The 24,943-nt window shown below is 35.2% G+C and overlaps 1 protein-coding gene across 7 annotated transcripts in view; it reads left to right on the top strand.

Moving 5' to 3' along the window:
• Positions 1–24,943, top strand: part of SENP6 (SUMO specific peptidase 6) — a 102,814-nt gene that overhangs the window by 58,500 nt on the left and 19,371 nt on the right. For all 7 annotated transcript variants that reach the window (XM_060167419.1, XM_060167417.1, XM_060167418.1 and 4 more), the window contains 10 exons: positions 1,477–1,625; positions 5,632–6,016; positions 10,273–10,505; positions 13,835–14,005; positions 14,965–14,998; positions 15,408–15,602; positions 16,904–17,130; positions 18,475–18,581; positions 18,699–18,815; positions 24,742–24,864. In XM_060167419.1, the coding sequence (XP_060023402.1) occupies positions 1,477–1,625; positions 5,632–6,016; positions 10,273–10,505; positions 13,835–14,005; positions 14,965–14,998; positions 15,408–15,602; positions 16,904–17,130; positions 18,475–18,581; positions 18,699–18,815; positions 24,742–24,864 (1,741 nt within the window). The remainder of the gene's footprint in view (positions 1–1,476; positions 1,626–5,631; positions 6,017–10,272; positions 10,506–13,834; positions 14,006–14,964; positions 14,999–15,407; positions 15,603–16,903; positions 17,131–18,474; positions 18,582–18,698; positions 18,816–24,741; positions 24,865–24,943) is intronic.

The following is a 24,943-nucleotide window of genomic DNA, read 5'->3' as shown; positions in this document are numbered from 1 at the left end:
TTCATCATGCTTCGTGTGGGATAGAGGTAGCTTCGTAACAAAGAATAGTTTGAATTTACTAGATAAGTAGGGAGGGCTTTGCTTGTGAAGAGAACAGCATATATATAAGAGGGTGAAAGAAAACATCCTGGAGAAATGCACGTATTTGAGGTATAGTATTTTTGGAATTAAGACTGGAACATCAGTGCAGCCTTCTGCTTGGCAGGATACGGAGTTTAGACTTTTTTCCTTAGCTAATGGAATCATTGAAAGATTTTAAGCATTAGAATGGTAGAATCATATTTGAAAGATGACCTTGGCAGTAGGGGAGAAGGATTTGAAGCAAGCAAAATTGGAGTGAGGGAGATCATTTTAGGTAGGAGTTAAGCATCTGAAATATAGTGGCAGTGGAGTTGGAGAGGAAGGAATGAGTTCAAGAGCTGTTAGTTAGAAGTTAGTTAGTTAGCTGTTAGTTAGAGCTGTTAGAATTCACTTGACTGTGAGAAAGGAGACACAAGGACAAGTCAACGCTTACTCAGATTTCTAGCTTTGGTGTCCAGGAAAATAAAGGTGTTCAGACTGGACAATGGATGGGAAGGTGGAGTCACTCAGTGGGACTCTGTGATTGCACTAAACCAGAGTAATTGCATGGGTTTCTTAAGATAGTATTGTATACCAAGCTCAGAAAGATAATGCTAATTTTTATGTGTAGATGATCTCCTTATTTAAAAAAAATCAGAAGATAAGAGGATGTAAAAGATAGGAAAACGGAAGTATTTAACAAACTTGGAATTTTGCAGGTAGAGTATTTTAGTTTGTAGATTCATTAACTTTTGTTTTAGAAACGTGTTCAGTTTTCTTTGCTGATGAAGTCAGATTGTAATAAATTTTAAATTGTTCTGTTTGGCGTTCATTAAATCATTTAAAAATTCGAATTATGAATTAATTAGAAATGAAAATGATTGAATTTACATTGAAAAATAATGAAGAAAATTCTCTTTTGTGTGTCTTAAATTTAAAAAACCATTAAATCGAGAATTAGTTTAGTTTCCTTTATCTAAACAGTTGTACCCAATGTTTGAATTCAAATTTTTCTCATTACCAATCTAAGAAGAGTAACCAACTTAGGGGAGAAAAAAATGTGTGTGTATGTGTGTGTGAGAGAGAGAGAGAGAAAGAGAGAGAGATTCAGTGCAGGAAGTGCTCTTCTGCCTTAGTTACACAGAATAAGCTGAAGAGAATATTGGTACACTTGATGAAAATGGTCCACAGTTTGGGGGCTGGCAGAGAGATCCTGGTAAAGAAAAGGCAGGAGCAACCAGGAGATGGCCACTGGCTCTGACCTAAAGTTCTGTTTTTCTTTATTGTACATATTGAAACATTAGTTTATTTTAACTAAAACATAATTTGATAATATAAGTTAGTATTTTTTCATAGCAAAAGATCATGAGGAATTTATAAAGTTTAATTGCAGTACTTTTTTTTCCCCTCCTTTAGATCGTATAATGAAAAAAACAGAAGAGTCTGAATCACACCTGGATTCTGAAATTAAAAGGAAAGTTGCACAGAAACGTCACAGTAGTACATGTCAGTCTACCCCACATTCTCTGTCTCCTGCTTCCAAAAAATGTTTAACTGATTTAGAGGTGGGTAGAGAAATTATTCTTTGTTGCTAATCAATTGGTATTTTTATTAATATTATTTTTAGTATTTATTAAATTCTAGGTGACCTTTTGAATAGGACTGGAAGAGAACTAGAAAAGTTATGTAGGCAAACTTTTCTGCCTTCACTAGATCATTTTTCAATTATCAAAAATCCAGAATGTATATCTTTCTGAAAAGAATTTGTAAGTACCTCCCTGCAGCATACTTCAAATGATTGCTCTCAATCAGAAGTTTTTAGAAATAAGTTTAAATTTATAGAAAAAATGATAAGTATCCACATATTATTCCATTTAATTCCCCAGTTTTCCACATTTGCTTTATTGTTCTCCCTCACTCTGCCTTCCTTTGTGTGTGTGTGTGTGTGTGTGTGTGTGTGTGTGTATTTTTCTGTACCATTTGAGTATAAGTAAGGCAGAATGCCCATTTACTATATAATACTTTAGTGTGTGTTTCCTTAAAAAAAAAAAAATTCTCCTATATAACCAGAGTACAACTGTCAAATATTTTTAATTAACATGGATCCAAAATTATCATCTAATCCACAAACTTCACTCAGATTTTCCCTAACCAGTGTCCTTTATGGGAACAGGATCCAGTTCAGGATCATGTACATTTAGTTGTCATGATCTTCAGTCGTCTTTAATCTGGAATAATTCCTTGATATTCCCTTCTCGTTAATAACCTTGATATTTGTAAGGAATATAGGCCTCTTTGTACCTCAAGTTGGGTTTGTCTAATGGTTCATCATGATTTATACATTTTTCAAGAATCCTCAGAAGTGATGCTATGATCTTATTGCATCATATCGGGAAGTATATAATGTTGATTTTCACATTACTCACTTTTAAGATGTACTCTTCTAGATTTTTCCCGGTATTTTAGTAGATATTTTTAATAGATATTTCTATACTCATTTATTTATTTTACTTATTTATTTTTGGCTGCGTTGGGACTTTGTTGCTGTGGATGGGCTTTCTCTAGTTGTGGCGAGTGGGCTTCTCATTACCGTGGCTTCTCCTGTTGTGGAGCACGGGCTCTAGGCACACGGGCTTCAGTAGTTGCAGCATGTGGGCTTCAGTAGTTGCAGCACAGGCTCAGTAGTTGTGGCTTGCCAGCTCTAGATCATGGGCTCAGTAGTTGTGGTACACGGGCTTAGTTGCTCCACGGCATGTGGGATCTTCCCAGACCAGAGCTTGAACCTGGGTCTCCTGCATTGGCAGGCAGATTCTTAACCACTGCGCCACCAGGAAAGTCCCTATACTCATTTATTAATAAGAGTTTTTTCTTATCCCACGTTTACTTATATATTTTTCTGTTTTTATCAGCTTAGACACATAGATTCTTATTTTACACAAAACGGTTATACTCCATAACTATCATTTTTCATTTTGATGCTCAAACTGTCCCAGACTTGGCCCATGGAAAGTTCTTCAAGCTGGCTACTGTTTCTTTTTGACATATTGCCATCATTATTTGAGTACTTACTTTATGGTATAACCAGATGGTCTAGACTTCTTTGTATTTTCTCTGCATCAGCCCTAGTCATGCATTTCTCCCAAGGAGCCATTGTTTCTATAAGTGGAGGGAAGATATTTGGGCAATAGTTGTGCTCATTGCTACTGGGTGTCACATTTATAGGCCCTCTCAGCGACTGAACTAGGAAATATTTGTGTGCGTATGTGTTAATATTCAGTACTTATTAAAATCTACGAGTTTACATTGACAATTCCATTTCTAGTCCAACACCACAGTGTTTACTTTAGCCTTTTGTATGTTGCATGTTTGTGACTGCCTTCTCTGACAGTGAGAAACCTGTCTCCCATCGTCTCCAGTGTATTTACTTATCTGCTCCGGTGCTTTTTACGTGCCCAGTCCTCTGACATGCCAGCCTAAGGTCGGCTTGGGACATACTGGCCTTCCCCACAGTGCTTGGCCCACTGCTTGACCCAGGGAAAGGAGGAGAGAGGAAGAAAGCTCCTTCCCAGACACATCATCCTTTCTCCATTAGGCATGCAAGCTAAAAACCTCAGAATTTTTTTTTTAACATCTAATATATATTTTCTTCCTTTTTATGTTTACTCCCATGCTACTTATGCTTTTCTTAGTGGAGATAAAGAATAGATTGGTGCCATCCTGTACGTAACTTTAAATTCTTGAATAAGATTAGTGGTTTTTCTTTCCATGTGTAGTCTGTGAAATTTCACACTATGTACTGCTTGTAAGAAAACAAGGTCTTTGGTATTTAATGAGACTATAAAAAGTTCAGAATATTTACACAGTATGACATTATCTCAGTGGTGTCTCATCAAAGGCAGGCTCTTTCTTATTAAGTATAGTTGGTTATTATTGTGTAGAGACTGGCAGATAACTATGTGATATGTAATTTGGATTTATTTTATTTTGTAAGTCTTCCACTGACCAAAAAGGAGGAAATGACACTTTAATTAATCTTTGTTTCCCAAAAGAAATTATACTTAACATACAATTGTTAGGAAAATTTACTACTTTACTAAAAGTAATTGAGCATTATTGAGATTCTAGTTTTTAGGTCACTAGGTTGATAAAATTCTTAATCTCTAGTTTTTATCATGAAAAATTTAATATCATGTTTGGTTCAGCTGATCTGCATTTTACTCCTAATTGTTGCAAACAGTTCTAAGATACATGTTTCTTAGCTGATGGAAGGCATATGATAATAGCTCATGATATATTTCCTTCTATATTTTAATATTAAAAATTTTAATAGTAGAGAAGTGTTTTTTCTGTTTCTGTATCAATTTTATAAAAGAAAATATGTGAAAGTATTGCTTTTCCATGGGGTTCTTTTTACTGAAATATGTCCTTTATTATAGACAATAAAGTATTGGAGACAGGCTGAACCCAGCTTGATCATATCCTCGATTCTTAAAAGGCAGAGTTAGCTCAAACATAGCTGATCCCCACTGTGGCAAATGGGGGTCTAGCTCCCACATAAATGAACGTATTTAAACTTTTTTGAGTGTACCATGATATTTTTTAAACCTAGCTAGAGGTGGAAATATGTCTATGCTCATCATGAAAATAATGGGGTTTAGATAATTTTTTAGAGGATTAGAGTGTAGTATGTAGATAGGGACTGCTCTGTTGTTTATGGGTTTCCCTTTCTGGTACAGTAGGACGTGGTCAACCATTTGCATTATTTGTATATTTATTTTCCTTCTTATAGACATAAGTGCTACAGAACCTTGTTCACAAATAGGTACATGAGTATGGAAAGAGTTTTATTACAATAATATCACCAAGTACCTTGAACTCCTTCTATGTTATATGCTTCAAAATTACATGACACTCTACTGTCAAAAAACATTTTTTAATGATATAACAATTGTAAGAGGCCTAGATTAGGCCTTCCTTAAAATATTTTTGAAGTACTGTCTTAGAAATAAATATCTTGTAAAAGTTTTTGTTAATCAGAACTTAGAATTGATTCATTTTTCCAACATTTAAAATTATCCTGCTTGGTTTGGTGATTTTTATACCGCAAGGCGGTGCACCCTTGTAATATTTCAAATGGAAGATGGGTTTAGTGTTCTTTTTTTTTTTTTTTGCTTTTAAGTATGAGAAGAACAATTGTGGCAGGTGGTGCTTTGACATGAGAAGCATAATCAAATCAGTTTTTGGAAAGGTTACATGTGTGAATTGAGGATCTAGATGTTGATTCCCTTGAGATTATATATGTCCTGTATGCCTTAGAAAATCTTTATGTAACCCTTGAGGAATATACATAGTCCAATTTGAAGACTGCTGGACTAGATGGTTTGAACATTCCTTCCAGCATTCTGATGCTAAATCTCAAATAACATTCAGGGTTTTGTGGTAGCCATAGTGATGATGATGGGAAGTAGGAGATTTAATTTTGAGATTACTGTTGTTGTTGTTCCATGATGTTGAAATAAAATGCCAAAGTCTTTTGTTTCTTTCCTTATTTTTTATTTTTTGGAATTTAAGGCTTCTAAACAGTGTGGATATTGTCCAAAATGTGGAAGAGAAAAAGAAAACCAGACCAAATGCCAAAGTTGTGGTATTCCTTTTCCTAAGGATTTGCAAAGAAATTGCAGACAAGCTGTAACTTTGAATGAATCTACTGGATTATTAAGAACATCAATTCATCAGAATTCTGGAGGACAGAAGTCACAAAACACAACATTACCAGCCAAGAAGTTTTATGGCAACAGTGTGGGAAAGGTTCCAGTTGATATTATTGTGAGTTGTGATGATAGTGGACAGAATAATTTACAGACTAATGGGAAAGTCATTTTACCTAGGGCAAAAGTAGCCAAAATCACAAGCCTGAAAGAGAGGAAAACAAGCCTGTCAGACCTAAATGATCCAAGTAAGTATTTTACTCCCTTTAGTATTGCTGATATCAATCCGTTATTTTTCACATATATATTTTTTTTTTTCACATATATTTTTAATGTGAGCATGAGCATATTTCAGAACTGTAATTTTAAAAGGTATCTTCTTGTGTCAATTATGTGACATGGTTTTGAGGTAGATTATTAAAACTGTCCATGTAGTTGGAAAATATGACTGACTTTGTTCTTATTCCATCCATCTTAAATAGTTAAAAAAAAAAAGAAAGGCACAGACCTTGGCCCTAGTCTTAGGTCAAGTGCCAGTTATGCTCCATTTTGTAACTTTGACCCGGTTAATTTAATCTCTCTGATCTATAAGTGGATATATTTCCTTCCTGATAGGGTTCTTGAGGGAGTAAATTTAAAAATAACATGAAGTGCCTAGCATAGCTCAGTAGAGCTGAAAATTCGTTCCCGTACTACTTTTGTTCATCTCCTAAATCTTTTTTCCTATCTTTAGTCACATGTACATATATGCATGTATATGAAATGCAGTCCTTTTTGTAACAAATGGCACAAGATTGGAAACAGTCATGAACTGGTTGAATCAACTATAGTGTACGTAGCTGTACAGGGGGGAAGAAAGATCTTATTTAATATTGTGTAGAGTGATTTCCAAGATCTGTAATCAAGTAAATAAAGCAAGGTGCAGATCAGAGCTTATAGTATGCTACTCTTTATTTATGAAGGGTGGGAGGATATAGGTTTTTTTTTTTAATGAAAAGATATATCAAAAGCTAATTTTAAAAAGAAGTTAGTTGGAAGTGTAGGAAACAGTGTAGGAGTTAGGGATAGATGCTAGATTTCTCCAAATATACCTTGTTTTATAGATTTGACTTTGGAACCATGTAAATGTTTTACATGATTATAAAACAAAATTAAGTCGGAGATTTAAAACAACAATAAAATCAAAAACAAAATGAAACCAATGAACTTAATTATGTATCTAGTTGGTGTCTTGAACACACAGAATTATTTCAAATTAATTTACATTAAATTAATATTGTGGCTATACATCCCTGATGTTCAAACAGAACTCCAAAGAAATCCTGACTGTATTCAGTAACATTATTATTAATAATATTACTATTGCTTTTTTTTTTTTTTTTTTTTTTTTGCGGTACGCGGGCCTCTCACTGCTGTGGTCTCTCCCATTGTGGAGCACAGGCTCCGGACGCACAGGCCCAGCGGCCATGGCTCACGGGCCCAGCCGCTCCGCGGCATGTGGGATCTTCCTGGACCAGGGCACGAACCCGTGTCCCCTGCATCGGCAGGCGGACTCTCAACCACTGGGCCACCAGGGAAGCCCCAAAGTGTAGATTTTAAAAAAACAGATTTTTCTAGTTGCAAAGTCTCTATATACTTTATCATTCTTAAATTTGTATTCCTATTAAAATATTTTATTATTATGAAGCTTTTATTCTGTCCTTGGTGGTCAAATAATAAAATGTACAATGTCTCAAGTAGTGATAAACTCTATGTGGAAAAGTGAAGCAGGTCCAGGAAATAGAGAGTGACAAGTGTCACAGTGAAGAAGCTTGCAATTTTAGATAAGTGGTGGAATTTGAGATAGGTAGGTGAAAAAGTTACTTGATAGAGTAACTTTTGAACATTGCCTAGAATGAAGTGAGGAGGAAGATAGGCTGATTTCTATGGAACAAGTTTGTAATGTAAATGCAAAGACCATATATTAGTCAGCTTGGGTTGCCATAACAGAATACTATAGACTGAGTGGGCTTAAACAACAGAGATTTATTGTCTCACAGTTCTGGATGCTGCAACTCCAAGATTAAGGTGCCATCAGGTGAGGCCTCTCTTCCAGGCTTGCAGATAGCCACCTTCTTTCTGTGTATTTACATGGCCTTTCTTTTGTGCTTGCGCAGAGAGGGAGAGGGAGATTTCTGTCATCTCTTTTTCCTATTTCACCAGTCCTTTCAAATTAAGGCCTCACCTTTATGAGCTCATTTAACCTTTATTACCTCTTTATAGGCCCTGTCTCCAAATGTAGTTGCATTGGGGATTAGGGCTTCAACATATGAATTTTGAAGGGACAGAATTTAGTCCATAGCAGACCCTGATACAGAATCTTACGTATATTCATATAGAATATATTCCATGTTTTATATAGAATCAAAGCAGCTATGAAAACAGCTCTTTAACTGTCGTCATCTTTGCATACTCTCTCCCCATTTACTTTACAGTTATGGTGCCATTGAGCACAACCTCTATTTTAAGTTAATAAAACAAGAGCTGTGTAGTACAATTCTATCTGTTGCAGTATTGGGGCTTTAAAATAAGTGTTTTTTTTTATTTAACATCTTTATTGGCGTATAATTGCTTTACAATGGTGTGTTAGTTTCTGCTTTATAACAAAGTGAATCAGCTATTCGTATACATATATCCCCACATCTCCTCCCTCTGCGTCTCCCTCCCTCCCACCCTCCCTATCCCACCCCTCTCGGTGGTCACAAAGCACTGAGCTCATCTCCCTGTGCTATGCGGCTGCTTCCCACTAGCTCTCTGTTTTACGTTTGGTAGTGTATATATGTCCATGCCACTCTCTCACTTTGTCACAGTTTACCCCTCCCCCTCCCCATATCCTCAAGTCCATGCTCTAGTTAAAATAAGTTTTTGATAGAGTAGCTATAGAAGTTTTAATGTTTCTGAAGCACAATAAAAATTACGGTAGGTTGAACACTAGGCTTACCATTTAATATGTATTTCTGCTTAGCTTTTCATAAACAACATAAGCAGTTCATGGACTTTTTTAAAGCTTATGTATGACAGACACTATGCTATAAACCTTTTACATATTAACTCATTTGTTCTTAAGACAGTCCTTTGAAATAGGACTTTATTGTCCCCAGTATCCAGAGGAGAACTGAGGCAAATAGCTAGTAAGTGGCAAGACCCTAATTTTCAAGTGTGTGTAAATCAGCTTGGACCTTCTACTCTGGCCTGTTAGATTTTGTTAATAAAATACCAGTTCTGTAAAAGATCAACTTTAGCATTTGCTCCTGAGACTGGATAGCAAAATAAAAAAGATGAATGGTGTGATGCTAGGGGTGATGCCTCTCTGGGACTTGTATATGACTCAAAAAATATTAACTAAGCATTTATGTGTATGATACGGAAAAAGAAAATTGCTCGTACAAGTTTATACATTGTTCAATACATGACTTTCTTTGCCAAGCAGTTTTAGATGCTGGGAATATAGCAGTAAGCAAGGCAGTATTTTTGCTCTTTTACAGTTTATATTAGTGGGGAGAGACAAATGAGCAAGTAAACATCCACAACAAAAGACAACAGAAATTTAAATTAGTTGATGTGAATAAGTACCTGTGTGCTACTTTAGATTGGGTGGTCAATCAAAAAGTGGTATTTAAGCTAATATTTGATGACCAAAATGCAAAAAAGTGTTAGGGGAATTACAGTCAGACAGGAACAGAAAAAAATGCCAGTATACCTGGAAAAAATGCCGGTATACCTGGTGGTGGTGTTACAGGAACAGAAAAAAGCTGGTATACCTGGAACATAAAGAGGGAAAAATGGAGTAGTATGAGAAAGTAGAGTGGGGCCAGATTACGTAAATTTATGAACCAGGGTAAGGAGTTAGTATTTGACTCAAGTGCAGTATGCTGGCTCTGTGCAATTACAATATAGAGATGAGTTTGATAAGATTCAATAATGAGTACGTGGTAGAAGAGCAAATTACCTTAATATAATGTCTTGCCCACGTTCATTTACTAAACAAGATTTATTAAGCATTAAGCACTGGTCCAAGTTCTCCCAAAGACCAGTTGTGATGTTAGTGATTCCTTGTGTGAGATAAAATTATTTGGTCACATGCAATTTTACACACATTTAAAATGCGTGCTATTTTGTGAATAATTGATATGCAGATTATCTTCATACCTAAGACTTTCTGGAACTCTGAAATAAACCTACTGATAAACATTTAATTTTTGCTGTAACTTGTGTATGTTTCTGTGTGGGTGATTGTGGTGGACTGTAGAATCAATTTTACATTTGTATGTTGTTTAAAAAAATGTCAGTTCTAATTGTTCTCCAAATTTAACTTTTCATCAGATAGAATGAATTATATCTTAATTTTTATTAATCTCAGATCTGGAGGAGATTGAAAGCAAATATATTTCCCACTTTGTTCATGTGTTTACATTTTTAACTGACAGGAATGAAATATCTGAAGTATTTAACATTTTCTTTGTAGTCATTTTGTCCAGTGATGATGATGATGATGACAGTGATAGGACTAACAGAAGAGAAAGCATCTCTCCTCAACCTGCTGATTCAGCATGTTCATCCCCAGCACCATCCACGGGAAAAGTAGAAGCAGCACTAAATGAAAACACCTGTAGAGTAGAGCATGAACTAAGAAGCATTCCAGCAGATTCAGAATTAAATACAGTTACCTTGCCAAGAAAAGCAAGAATGAAAGACCAGGTACTTTTCATATTTATTGACATTTATTCAGATTAAGTCTCCTTTGGTATGTAAATATTTGGGGGGGAGGACAATTTGGCAGTATCTTAGGAGAAGAATGAATTAGTCATGAAGTAGGACTTAAAATAACACTTGGAAGATTATTTGAAAGAACATTAAAACACATACAAAAATAAATTTAAATTAAAGGCTTAAAGTGTAAAAAGTTCAGCAAGAAACAACAATAACCTTATAGTAAGTGAAATGTAAGTGTAAATATACTTGTATAATCTAGTGGGCAGGAAAAGGTCATTTTAACTTGGGTGTATTTTACCATAATATTGTGGTTTTACTATATTTTATATTTTACTGTATAAAATTTTTAAAATACTCAGATGGCAAAGGATAACAGAAATTATGTCTATAGACAATAGATCTAGAAAGGGATATTTGTAATAATGCAGATAACATACACTAATATCTATAATAGACCAAGGGACAGAATTTAGTCCTCTTTTAAAAATTAGAGGAAAAAAAATAAAAGAAGATAGGAATAGATAAGAAGAGAAAATTCAGGTAATAAACTTTTATAGAAAAAGTACATATTAAAGAAAATGAAATATAACCATGTACTTAACAGACTTTCAAAATTAATGCAAAATCGATTAATATGTACTACTGGCAACAATCCAAGGCAAAGGGTACTTTCCTTATATGCTGATGAAAAAAAAATTAAGTTGTTATGGCCTTTTGGGAAAGCAATGTAAAACATCTACTAAAATATTTAAAAGGTATACTGAATGACCAAGTAATTCATTCCCTAGACTCAATCTCAAAGGAATCCTCTATCTCCAGTGCTTAGACTGTATGTATAAATATGATTATTAGCAAACATAATCATTGCCCATTAATATAGAAATGGCTGAAGAAACTATATCTATACCATGGACTGTTATGCAGCCACTGACAATAAAAATCAGAGCTATATCAATGACTTTTAGGATTTCTACATGGCCCTGCTTAGTGAGAATACCAAGATGCAGAAATACGCATATTTTCTTATTTTTGTAAAAAGAACTTTAAAAAACTTGTATGTTAAAAAGTTATATGTGTATGTACATATGTCAGGAATTCTAGAAGTTATAGATAAAAATATGGAACCATACATGTTTGATGAAGATAGGAACTGTAAGAAATGAAAAACAAAATAGCTATAATAAAATATAGTTAAAATTATAGAAAAAATATAGATTGATATTTTTAATATAATCTTGGGGAATACCTTTCCAAACATTTCAGTACAAGCAAGAATAATAAATGAAGAAATGAATATATTTGATTAAATGGAAGATACAGAACAGTGAACCAAAACACCATCCACAGAATTTGATAGGTAATGCAAATGAGAAAAAATAGTGAAGTATGTGACAAAGTATGAGTTGGTCCTTTATATATTTTTAATTTCTTAAAAATCAAGAAATAGAAGCAAACCATAGAAAAATGAGTAAAGGGTATGAATAGAGGTTTTTTTTTTTAAGTAAAGTACTAAAAAAGAAATTAAAGTAAAATATTTTAAGTGTTAGATGGCTAAAAAATTTAAACTATAGTAGTAGTTCTTCTTGGCTAGTGTTTGGAGGAATGGAATATTGGCTGTGTAAATTGGTATAATTATGCTGGTGTGCAATTTGGTGATAATTGTATATTCGAGGATTTAGCTGCAAAAATGCTTGCCAGAGAATATTGTGTCATGGGGAAAGGTCAGAAAGAACTCAGATGTCCAGCATAGGAGGGCTCAGTTAAATAAACGTGGATATCCATGAATTTGTGAGCAGTTTTTACACTGACACACTGAATAGTACGGGTTCCTCTGTGCCAGTTTACAGGCCCCTTGGGAGGATGTGGACCGCCCAGGTTCTAGACTCAGTCTCTCCACTATGGATTCAGCTGGAGCAGCTCTTAAATTATCTAACTTATTATTGAGCTAAATAACGTCTCATTTGAAGAAATAATTCTAAAGCTAAAAAAAGTTTTTAAACTGCTCTAATAGGTTTCTGTTAATAACCTGGGAAAATATTCATGATAAATCTGTTAATAAGCCTGAGAAAGCAATTTACCGAAATAAATATGTGTGTGTGTATCACATTTTGTTTTAATACATATTTTTTCCTGTGACATAGATGACAGAAATGTCTCTAGAGGGATAATGGGAGTAGTGACTATTTTGTGCAGTGGACATTTTTTTTTCCTCTTGGTTTTTAATCAAGATCATGTTTTATTCTTGTGATGATAATAAGGTTTTTAACATAATTACTTTTAATTACATTTAATTTAAAGTATATTTATATAAAATACATTTTTATATTATGATTAATTTGCATTTGAGAGTGACTGTGAAATCTTAACAGATCAAGTCATTTAACACTTTTTAATATATAAAGAAGCATCATTTTATAATAAATAACCATTTTCCTAAATTATATGTTTTCTAAAGAGCTGCTAATTTAATCCAAATACTACAACCACTACCACTATTACTAGCTAACTTTTATCCAGCATTTTACTGTGCATGAAGCACAGTGCTAAGCTGCTTATATGCATTAATTCGAGTAAATACTCTTACATTTTAGCTTAGGAAACCAAAACTTTAGTAGGAGTTATTACGTTTTACAAGATCAGATCATTAAAAGGTAGCATAGTTGTGCTTTGAACCCAGGCTGTCTGATTCCCAGAGTACCATTTCTCACTGCTGTGCTATTACTGGCATTTCAATTAATAGCCAGATAAAATATAGCAAGATAAAATAGAAGGGTTTACTGTTATTGTTATAGAATCAATAAATATTTACTTCATCTAACACTGTTGAAATAAAATCAGTCTTCTGTCTTGATAATTATATTTCTTTTTAAAAAAATATTTGTTTATTTTTGTCTGTGTTGGGTCTTTGTTGCTGTGCGTGGGCTTTCTCTAGTTGCAGCGAGTGTGGGCTACCCTTTGTTAGAGTGTGTGGGCGTCTCATTGCACTGGCTTCTCTTGTTGTGGAGCATGGGCTCTAGGCGCACAGGCTTCAGTAGTTGCAGCACACAGGCTCAGTAGTTGTGCCTCGTGGGCTCTAGAGCGCAGGCTCAGTACTTGTGACGCATTGGCTTAGTTGCTCTGCAGCATGTGGGATATTCCCGGACCAGGGTTTGAACCCATGTCCCCTGCATTGGCAGGAGGATTCTTAACCACTGTGCCACCAGGGAAGTCCCAATAATTATATTTCTTATGTTGGGTCTTCTTTGCATATGTCTACTTAGTTTGCAGCTTTGTTTTAGTAACTTATTAAGTGAAAATTTTTTTTCCTTTTTCAGTTTGGTAATTCTATTATCAACATACCTCTAAAACGTCGCAAAGTGATTTCTCAAGAAACTTTAGTTGATCCTGTATCTTTAAGCTGCCAAAGTTCCTTTGATAGCGTAATTTTAAACTGTCGAAGTATACGAGTAGGAACACTCTGCCGACTATTAATAGAGCCTGTAATTGTAAGTACCTTCTAAGCTCTTTACTGTACCAATTATAAGATTCAAAATTTCATGGCTGAGGCTAATATGTAATATTTTAAAATTTATAAGTTAAAATATTTAATAGAATATTAAAATTATTTCAAGATTTCAAATTGCTTAGGAATATATAAACAATTGTAAATTGCTACTCACCATAAAAATTACTGGGTAAAAAATTTATTATATATACTCCAATAAAAAATTTTTTTTAATCATGATGTAATATTCAAGGTAGTACGTATTCATCATAGGAAGATGCTTGTTCTCACTGAGTTAGAATTACCCTCCAGTGTGTTATCATTTTATTCTCATGCTAGCTCGATGCATGAAAAGAGTATTTTAAAGAACTGTATGAGAGAAAGAAGAATCCAAAAGCTTTGTGGTCTGCAGAAAAATGTCTTGTAACATAGCAACTCCTAGAAATAGATTAGTGGACTACAGTGGCCACTCAAGAGGCATTGTGGTTTTGAACTAGTTCAGTGTCCATAAAGCCCAAAGGACTTTCTATAGTCCCTTTATCTTACCTGTCATACCTGTCTCCTTATTACTCTACTACCACCAATCCAATTCAAATGTATATTTTCTATTAAAATTTTAACATAATCTCCTTAACCTGCCTTCTAAGTCATAATTTTTCTTCTTTCTAATGTATCCTATACATTGTTGGTAGGTTAATCTTCCTACAGCACTGTACTTATTTTGTAAAAGCCTTTATTTTAAATGTCTTAACTTGGTGTCCCTAACTGTCTATTTCCAACTATGTTTTCAACAAAGGCTGACTTCATTCTCAGTATTGTAAAGGCCAGATAGAGGAATGCAGTACATGGATCAGTTTTTCTGCCTTATGTGGGCTAAGTCCCAAATAACATGTCATTTAGGGTGTTTGTAGCAAAATCTTCAGAAATCTATGATTGTTACTAACGTATCTTATTTTTTAGTTTTGTTTAGATTTTATCAAGATACAGCTAGAAGGTAAGCTATTTTATATCCTACTGCTCACTAAAGCTTTGTTTACACTAAAACACTTCAATGGAATAAAAAATTAAATGATATTCTTAGAATTCATTAAGATGGTTAGTTATTACATACATCTTAACAAAAGGCATTATACCTTAATGGTGTAATTTCATGCTGTAACATCACAAAAGCTATGTTTAATTTTTCAAGTATGCTTCATTAGAATCCTCTTTCCATCTGGGAAAAAATGTAGATCTTCTTTAAGATCAAAGATTTTCCTTCATTTCCCACTAGAGTTACTGTTTACAGAGTATAATAAATATGTACTTAACTTTAAAATTGTACTTCTTTACAGTTTCCTCCATTCATGATTTTGCCCTCTTAAGAATTGATTTATTTTCCATTTCCATTTGTTTTTCTCCAGAACCAGAAAAGGAACCTGTAGGGATTACTTTAAATACCTCTGATCTAACAAAATGTGAGTGGTGTAATGTCCGAAAATTACCAGTAGTATTTCTTCAGACGACTGCAGCAGTTTATCAGAAACTGAGCATGCAACTGCAGATGAACATGGAGGATAAAGTTCGGAATGACTGTAAAGGAATAAATAAGTTAACAAGTAAGTTATGTAGAGCAAATATAGTAATACATACAATACATTGTTTAGCAGAACGTGAGTCGACTTTGATAGATACCTTAGATGTATCTTAATTACAATCCTTACAGTGACCTTGTAAGATAGATATTACTTCTCTCATTTTATAGGTGAGGAAAAGTCCACAGAAAGTGGAAGTTCTGAAGATAAAACCCGGGTTTACCCATGTAGAAAGTTTTCAAAATGGGTTAAAATTCAAAAGATGTATACTCTTTATTTTAACACTGTATGATCTGAATAAAATGAGTTTTTTGTTTGTTTGTTTTGTTTTGTTTAAATGTACTGATAGGAGTTCTAACAGTAAATCAGCGATCAATCTGGAAACCTTGAAACTTAGCCTGATTAGGAAGTTTGAACGTTCATCGAACAGGTCTTCAATCCTCTACAATAAATCAGTGTGGTTCTCCATTTTGTTTCCCTTCCCCTCTAACGTTTGTGGTTATAGCATGATTAGTTGTAAAATATTTTTCCTCAGTAATTGCTGCTTCAGCTTAATGATGAGTAAGTGATAGCTACTATTAAAGTTGCAAGAGTTGGCACATTAGTGAATAGCAGTTTTTTTTTGTTTTTTTTTTAAATTTTATTTATTTATTTATGGCCGTGTTGGTTCTTCGTTTCTGTGCGAGGGCTTTCTCTAGTTGCGGCAAGCGGGGGCCACTCTTCATCGCGGTGCACTGACCTCTCACTATCGCGGCCTCTCTTGTTGCGGAGCACAGGCTCCAGACTCGCAGGCTCAGTAATTGTGGCTCACGGGACTAGTTGCTCCGCGGCATGTGGGATCTTCCCAGACCAGGGCTCAAACCTGTGTCCCCTGCATTGGCAGGCAGATTCTCAACCACTGCGCCACCAGGGAAGCCCTGAATAGCAGTTTTTACAGTTAAATCTAGAGATACCAATTCACTTGGCAATTTCTTATTTGTGTTTCACAAAAATGTTAACTGATTATATATTTAAAACTAATATATTTGGATTCTATTAGATGAAATAAGTTAGTTACGTCTATGGATAGATTTGTTCTTGAGCTGCTGCTAGAGTAATGTGTTCTGGTTCCTTTCTTCTAATAACTTAGGTGACATTGTTAGGTGACACTGTCATTGGTCTTTATTCTAGTATTGTATATCCACTGTATGCCAAACAGTGTTTTGAACATTTATACCAGGATTTCTGGTGATACTCTTGGAAATAACTAGTTGTTACTTTTTTTCTGGTATCTGTTTACTTATTTTTTTTCCTTTATACTTACAGTTATATTGATTTCTTTTCAGATTTGGAAGAACAATACATAATTCTAATTTTTCAAAATGGCCTTGATCCTCAGACAAATATGGTATTTGAAAATATCATTACTGACATTGGTATAAAGAATAATGTGTCAAATTTTTTTGCGAAAATTCCCTTTGATGAAGCCAATAGCAGACTTGTTGCCTGTACAAGAACGTGTGAAGAGAGCAGCAAAGGAAGTTGTGTGCAGAAAGAAAACAAAATTAAAAATGTAATTATATTTTTTAATGTTTTTAATGTAATTTTAAATGGTACCTTTAAAGGGAAATGTGGTTCATTATCATATTGCTCATTTGGAGTTAGATCCTTTTAATTCCATTTCAGAATTATTTGCTTTTATATGTGATTTGTAAACTACCTTGTGTCGAAATATTAATGGTGGTGGATTATTTGTGACACAAATTGTAATTGGTACAAGTCTCAGGAGCATTTTATCGGTACAAGTCTCAGGAGCATTTTTATTTTAGTTCCTTTCCACATTCTGTTCTTATCTTTACTTTTTGTCTCCTTTTTTTCTCTCATCCTGTTTTCTTTTTCCCTCACTCTCAACATACATATACGTACAGTGCTACATTCAAATCGATTGTTACTCTGTTTCTTAAATTTGCTGTTGGTTCCCAGTGGTGACATTGGCTTCAGTACAAATAAAGGAATTTTGGTCCCTGATGTATTGTCCATTTATGTGTAACGTGTGCCTACATGGTTGAAAACTTGGAAAGGAAGAATGTATACCGTTTGATTCTGACTCTCAACTAATTCTAGAATAACGGATTATGTAGTAGGTGACTCTGAAGCTACCTGAATCGAAGGCTGAAGTACTACTATAACACATAATGTTAATCAATATGACTTACCTATCACAGCAACTGAAGTTTGCTGACAATTTATTAGAAATGCTGACAATTTATTAGACATATTAAATCTTTCATCTGCCTACAAATTTGGAAATAGGGCTGGCTATCCAAGGCATATTATTGGTAAAGTTGAGCAAGGCTTCACCAGAAAAGAGCTATTCACACAGTTAGTGGGTTGAAGAAAAGAATAGAGGGAGGAAGGGGAACCATTCCCCTTCCTTTGCAGAATTGGCTACAGGAGATAATGCCAGAGGAAGAAAAGAGCAGCTGGAGCCCTAAGGCAGCTGTGATGGACTCATATTTCAATGGAAGGCTCTTTCTTTAAGGATTCCTTGATTCTGGAGAACTGAAGCTCAGTAGACTCTGTTCCCTGAGCCTCTGCTCCCATATTCCATGGATTGCCTGAGCTTAGGTAGGCCTACACTCCTAGAAGAAAAAAACACTATCTGTTCTTTGGATTTTACTAACATAATCTAATTTAATATGGATGGTTGAGATCTTAGGATACTGGAAAACCAGTTACAAAAATTGGAAGAGTATCACTGTTCTGGAAGCTACAGATAAAAAGAAAGTTGACCCTAGTTTTGCCTGTTTCTTATTTTTAATCTTTTTAAATTGAAAAGCATTCTTGCCTTGTACTTTTTTTATTGAAAATGTTTCAGATTGATTTTGTGAATTGATAATTTAATTTTCTTTACCAGGTGTCCCTTGAATCTAAAATACAACTTAAAAACAAACATGAATTCCAGTTTTTTGATGATGAGGAAACTGGAGAGAGCCACACCATCTTCATGGGCCCTGTAGAAAAGTGAGAGGATTCCTTTACATTTGCAACACTCTTAAGTTTCTTCTCTGTTTTATTACATTTTGGTTATATGCATACCTATTTTTATTTGTTGGCTTATTTTTTAAAATTTTGTTACAGATTGATAGTATATCCACCACCTCCAGCTAAGGGAGGCATCTCCGTTACTAATGAGGACCTGCATTGTCTAAGTGAAGGAGAATTTTTAAATGATGTTATTATAGACTTTTATTTGAAGTAAGTTAATTTTCTCCTAGACCTTTAGCAAATTTTTAACATTTTATAATGTATACATGTATTTTCTAGAGTCAGAATTGTTTGGATTTTGAATTCCATCACTGCCACTTACTGTATGACATCTGAAAAGTTATTTAATGTCTCTGTGAATGTTTCTTCATTTTAAAAATGGGAAAAATAATATCTAAAAGGATCATGAGAATTAAATAAGATATACATTTCAAGTGCTAGGAAAAATACCTGGTACATGCAAAGTGATCATAAATGATAGCTTATTATATTATCAGTGTTGTAGTATTTAAAGCGTCTAAAATTGTTACTACCCTAGGTTAGGTAATAATTTGTTGAGCAAGGACAAAAGTATGATTTCACTCGTTTCCTTCAATAAATGTTCACCAAGTGCCAACTTTGTGGCAGGTACTGTGTTAAAAGTTTATGATTTTATAGGGAACACGAATGTGGGATTAAAGTATTGGCAGAAGCATTAACATGGTACAAACATAGCAGAAAAAGAAAGCTTCATTCTCTCTGGGGGTTGGGAAATATGAGGAATCAAGAAGCTCTCCTAGAAGGGCTTATGTCATGACCCAGAATACACATAACATATACATATACATGAATACATGTATGTGTAATGTGTTTATACATGTATAAATTTGTATGTGTTTACTGCTTTGTGATATAAGATGGATGTGTGTATGAAACAAAACAGAACTTAACTATCAGTGTGTTTAGTGCTCTCCCGTATTTTCTAGTTTATTCAAATGTATATCAGAAGACAATATTTTTTTTAAAAAACTGTTTGTTAAAAGCTGCTGGAGGGACTCCCCTGGTGGCGCAGTGGTTAAGAATCCACCTGCCAGTGCAGGGGACACGGGTTCAAGCCCTGGTCCGGGAAGATCCCACATGGCATGGAGCAACTAAGCGCATGCACCACAACTACTGGGCCTGTGGTCTAGAGCCCACGAACCACAGCTACTGAGCCTGTGTGCCACAACTACTGAAGCCCGGGTGCCTAGAGCCTGTGCTCCACAGCAAGAGAAGCCACCGCAACGAGAAGCCCTCGCACCGTAACTAGAGAAAGCCCACGTGCAGCAACGAAGACCCAATGCAGCCAAAAATTAATTAAAAAAAGATGTGTTCTCTTAATCCTAATGTATACTACCTTAACAAACCAAGCTACTGAAAAATCTTAAGTGATTGTGTAGAACAGTGCTGCTGTTATTGGATAAAGTGGTGTTCTGTGAATGTCAGCTAGGTCATGTTGTGCTAGTGCTATTCAAATGGTCTTTGTCCTTACTGATGTTCCACCTACTTTGTTCTGTAATTATTGAGAAAGTCGTTGATCTCCAACTACAGTTATTGATTTGTCTATTTCTCCTTATGTATTTTGAAGCTCTCTTGTTAGGTACATACATGTTTATGTCTTCTTGGAGAATCAACCCCTTTATCATTACATAATGTTCCTGTTTATTCTTGATAATCTCCTTGTTTTTAATCCTTTGTTCAAAATTAATATAGCTACTCCAGCTTTCTTTTGGTTTGTGTTTGCTGATGCATGATGTATGTTTCTTCACCCTTTTACTTTTAACCTGTTTAAGTCTTTATGTTTAAAATGTCTTTTTGTTTTTGAAAGCACATAGTTGGATCTAAAAAATAAATTGAACTCCTGTGTTTTGTTTATATTTTAGTTTATTCTATTTCATACTTAAATCTGTATTTTTTACATTACAATAGAGATTTTATAGTCTTTTTTTATTCTTTTGAAATTCTTTATAAATTTTCAGGAGGCCCCTTGACATCATATAGTTAAACTTTAGAGCAAATTTTATACAGTAAACTTACATTATCTACAGGTTCTGCCTTTCTGATGCAGATCTATTCCAAATAAGATAGAAAATCTAACAAAATCCATGATTTTTTTTTTTTTTTTTTTTTTTGCGGCTCGCTGGCCTCTCACTGCTGTGGTGTCTCCCGTTGCGGAGCACAGGCTCCGGACGCGCAGGCTCAGCGGCCGTGGCTCACGGGCCCAGCCGCTCCGCGGTATGTGGGATCTTCCCGGACCGGGGCACGAACCCATGTCCCCTGCATCGGCAGGCGGACTCTCAACCACTGCGCCACCAGGGAAGCCCAAAATCCATGATTTTTAAAAAATCTTTGTTTATATTCATCTCATGACATTCCTTAGAAGTGAATTAAAAAGAGGAAACTTCTTTTTAAAGATTTATTATTTATTTTTGGTTGTGTCAGGTCTTAGTTGCGGCACATGGGATCTTCATCAAGGCATGCAGGATCTTTCGTTACAGCATGCAGGCTTTTCATTGCGGCTCACGGGTTTCTCTCTAGTTGTGGCTTGTGGGTTTTCTCTTTCTAGTTGTGACGTGCAGGCTCCAGAGCACGTGGGCTCTGTAGTTTGCGGCACACGGGCTCTCTAGTTGAGGTGCACAAGCTCAGTAGTTGTGGCACACAGTCTTAGTTGCCCTGCGGCATGTGGGATCTTAGTTCCCTGACCAGGGATCGAACCCGTGTCCCCTGCATTGTAAGGCAGATTCTTTACCACTGGGCCACCAGGGAAGTCCCGAAAAGAGGAAACTTTTTAAAACTTCACTATTAAAAATAAGTAATTCAGTTGCTACCAGAGCTGCTCATTCTTTTCCATTTCTAACTCTACAAGTTAGAAACAAACCTTTAAACAGTTTGCCAGAATTATAAAAAGTAGAAAGGCATTGCATCTAGAGAATGTTAATAAAATGCAGGGAAAAAGAATAATTTTAATAAAAATTATTTTCAAAACCTTAAAATCATCTTTTAACTTCATCCTGTAACTAAATGTCATGATTGAATTGTTAGATTGTCTGCTTTATAAAATAGCAGGTGAACAGCTTCACCATGACATCCAATATTTAAATGATTTATACAGAAAGAAAAAAAACAAATGAAAGAAATGGAAAGAAATCCCAAAATGAAAGAAATTCCCAAAAGTTTTTTTGTAATAAACTTGGATTTTCCCTTTAATTCTAAAATAAGAGACTTAGTTGTTTTAATTAAAATTAATAATTCTAATGTACATAAAAAGACCCAGAACTATATATAGTCACAGAAATGCTTATGGATCTATATTAGAAAGACAAAACTAGTTTTTTTAAATTAAAAGGCTTTTTGAAGTTTTGTTTTTTCACTTTTAAGTCCTTAATTCCTCTAGGATTTGTTACGCTAAGATAACATAGTTGCACAGGTCTGTTTTCGGGGCTGTATAATTTGTTCCGTTGGCCGTGCACCTATTCCTGCATCAGTACCACACTGCCATGATTAGTGTTACTTTATTCTTGTTATCTGTAATAGAAAGGCAAGCTCTCCGCCATATTCTTCTTCACAAATGTTTTGGATATGCTTGACCTTTTGATTCTTTCAGATAAACTTTGGAATAAGCCCATCAGATTCCTTTTTTTTTTTTTTTTTTTTTTTTGTGGTACGCAGGCCTCTCACTGCTGTGGCCTCTCCCGTTGCGGAGCACAGGCTCCGGACGCGCAGACTCAGCGGCCATGGCCCATGGGCCCAGCCACTCTGCGTCATTGTGGGATCTTCCCGGACCAGGGCACGAACCCGTGTCCCCTGCATCGGCAGGCGGACTCTCAACCACTGCGCCACCAGGGAAGTCCCAGATTCCATTTTTAAAGTCCTTTTGAGATTTTGATTGTAATTGCACAGGATCAGTGATTCTGCACTGGGGGCACTTTGGGCATTTTGGTCCTCACAAAAGGAAGGGATGCGTGCCGATACCATCTGTGGGTAGAGGCCAGAGGTAAGGCCAAGCACTCTGTGCTGCACAGGACACCCCCCCCACAGCAAAGCATTATCTGGCTTAAAATGTCAGCGGCGCTAGCTTGAGGAACCCTCCGCGAAATTTATGCAATTTGGAGACAACTGATACGTAACATTTTTGAGGATTTCAACAAGAAATATATTTTGCCCGTATAGCCAGACATCTTGCTAAAACTCTTTTATTTCTAGTATGTCTGTAGATCTTTTTAAGTTTTCTGTATGAAAATCCTTTTATCTTCAAATAAATTTATTTCTTTCATTTACAAAAATAAAGCGTGGATTTATTTATATATGAAGTAGAGCCCATTTTCTTAAATCACCAATAACTTTCTTTTTTAAGTTGAACTATCCCTTTTTTTATTCAATTCAGTTTACAAAATAGCTATTGTAGTTTGTAATGGTAAAAGCAGCATGGTTCACCCATTATGGTGTAGTCCCTAAATTCAAGTCCAGTTCACTACATTCTCTGTTTTGAATATAGATGTAGAATTCAGCGATTCATTTAAACTGTGTCATGAGGTGATTCACTGTCTTATATCTTTTGTCGGGGCACACTGAGTTGCCCTAAAGCAAGCAATCTGTGAGTTAGGTCCTTTTCATCAGAACTTGAGCTTTAGAGTTATCAAATATTATGACAGAAGTGACAGGTCTCAAAGATGTGCCTTCTGGGTACTTGGCTCTTTCTGTGTAAGGTTTCACAAGGCTTTCATACTCTCCTCATTTTAATAAGATGAATATGCTCATAAGCTTGAATTTGCATAGCTCCTTTGAGGGAGTTTGGAGCATAAATAATTAAATTTAATATATCATAATTTCTCTGTGTAATATAAACCATTTCTATTTGTCTTGATATAGACCTATAGAAAAAAACAACTAAGGCAAGGAAAAATTAGAACTGATGTAAGATTACTTTAAAGAGTCATTGTTATAACCTCACCACTGTACAGATTCTTTCTGTTTTTATAAAAAGCAGTTTATGGCTAGTCATGGTTTATTAACTGTTGAAAACAAAATAAACATAAAACATAAAAATAGCAGCTTTATTGACGTACAGAGCACATACCATACAATTCACCCATTTAAAGTGTATAATTCAGTGGTTTTTAGTGTGTTCAGACAGTTGTGCAACCATCATCGATATTAGAACATTTTCACCCCCTACAGACCCTCAATACCCATTAGCAGTGGCTCCCCATTTCCCCAGCCCACCCCAGCTCTAAGCAACCACCAGTCTCCTTGCTATCTCTGGATTTGCATACTCTGAACATTTCATATACATGGAATCATACAATATGGGGACTTTTGTGACTAGCTTCTTTCACTTAGCATAACGTTTTCACGGTTCTTCTACGTTACAGCATGTATCAGAACTTCATTTTTTTTAATATATTTTTTGCTGCATTGGGTCTTCGTTGCTGCACGTGGGCTTTCTCTAGTTGCGGCGAACGGGGGCCACTCCTCGTTGCGGTGCACGGGCTTCTCATTGCAGTGGCTTCTCTTGTTGCAGAGCACAAGCTCTAGGTGCACGGGCTTCAGTAGTTGCGGCATGTGGGCTCAGTAGTTGTGGCACGCAGGCTCAGTAGCTGTGGCTTGCAGGCTCTAAAGCAAAGGCTCAGTAGTTGTGGCACGTGGGCTTAGTTGCTCCGTGACGTGTGGGATCTTCCCAGACCAGGGCTCAAACCCGTGTCCCCTGCATTGGCAGGCGGATTCTTAACCACTGCGCCACCAGGGAAGTCCTTCATTTCTTTTTATTGCCAAATAATATTCCATTGTATGGATATATCACATTTTCCATTCATCGGTGATGAGCATTTCTGTCATTTCTAGTTTTAGGGTATGATAAATAATGTTTCTATGAATGTTCATAAATGTGCCCTTGTTATAGAAGATTAGATCTTTCAAATCCTAGTTTTACTCTCAAACACCACTTATTACCTACATATAATCTGATAGTAATCATTGTCTAGAATATGAAATAAATTTTGTTTATGAGTTTTTCAGTTTAAAGGAATAGAGATTGATGGTGGCTAAATAGATATTTGATCACTGTTTTTAGTATACACTGTTAAATTCATTCTATTTGGAATTACTTTTTATAAAACAGGTATTTGGTGCTTGAAAAATTGAAGAAAGAAGAAGCTGACCGAATTCATGTATTCAGTTCTTTCTTCTATAAACGCCTTAATCAGAGAGAGAGGAGAAATCTTCATGAAACAACTAATCTGTCGTAAGTCAAGCTTTTTGAAAATATTTAACAGATGTAGTAAGTCACTTAAGTTTAACTTAGAAAAAATCGCTTATTTGTA

Source organism: Lagenorhynchus albirostris, chromosome 12, assembly GCF_949774975.1.
Source record: "Lagenorhynchus albirostris chromosome 12, mLagAlb1.1, whole genome shotgun sequence".
Taxonomy (NCBI): Eukaryota; Metazoa; Chordata; class Mammalia; order Artiodactyla; family Delphinidae; genus Lagenorhynchus; species Lagenorhynchus albirostris.
The sequence above is the reverse complement of the archived record's forward strand: the minus strand, read 5'-3'. Positions and strand labels throughout refer to the sequence as shown.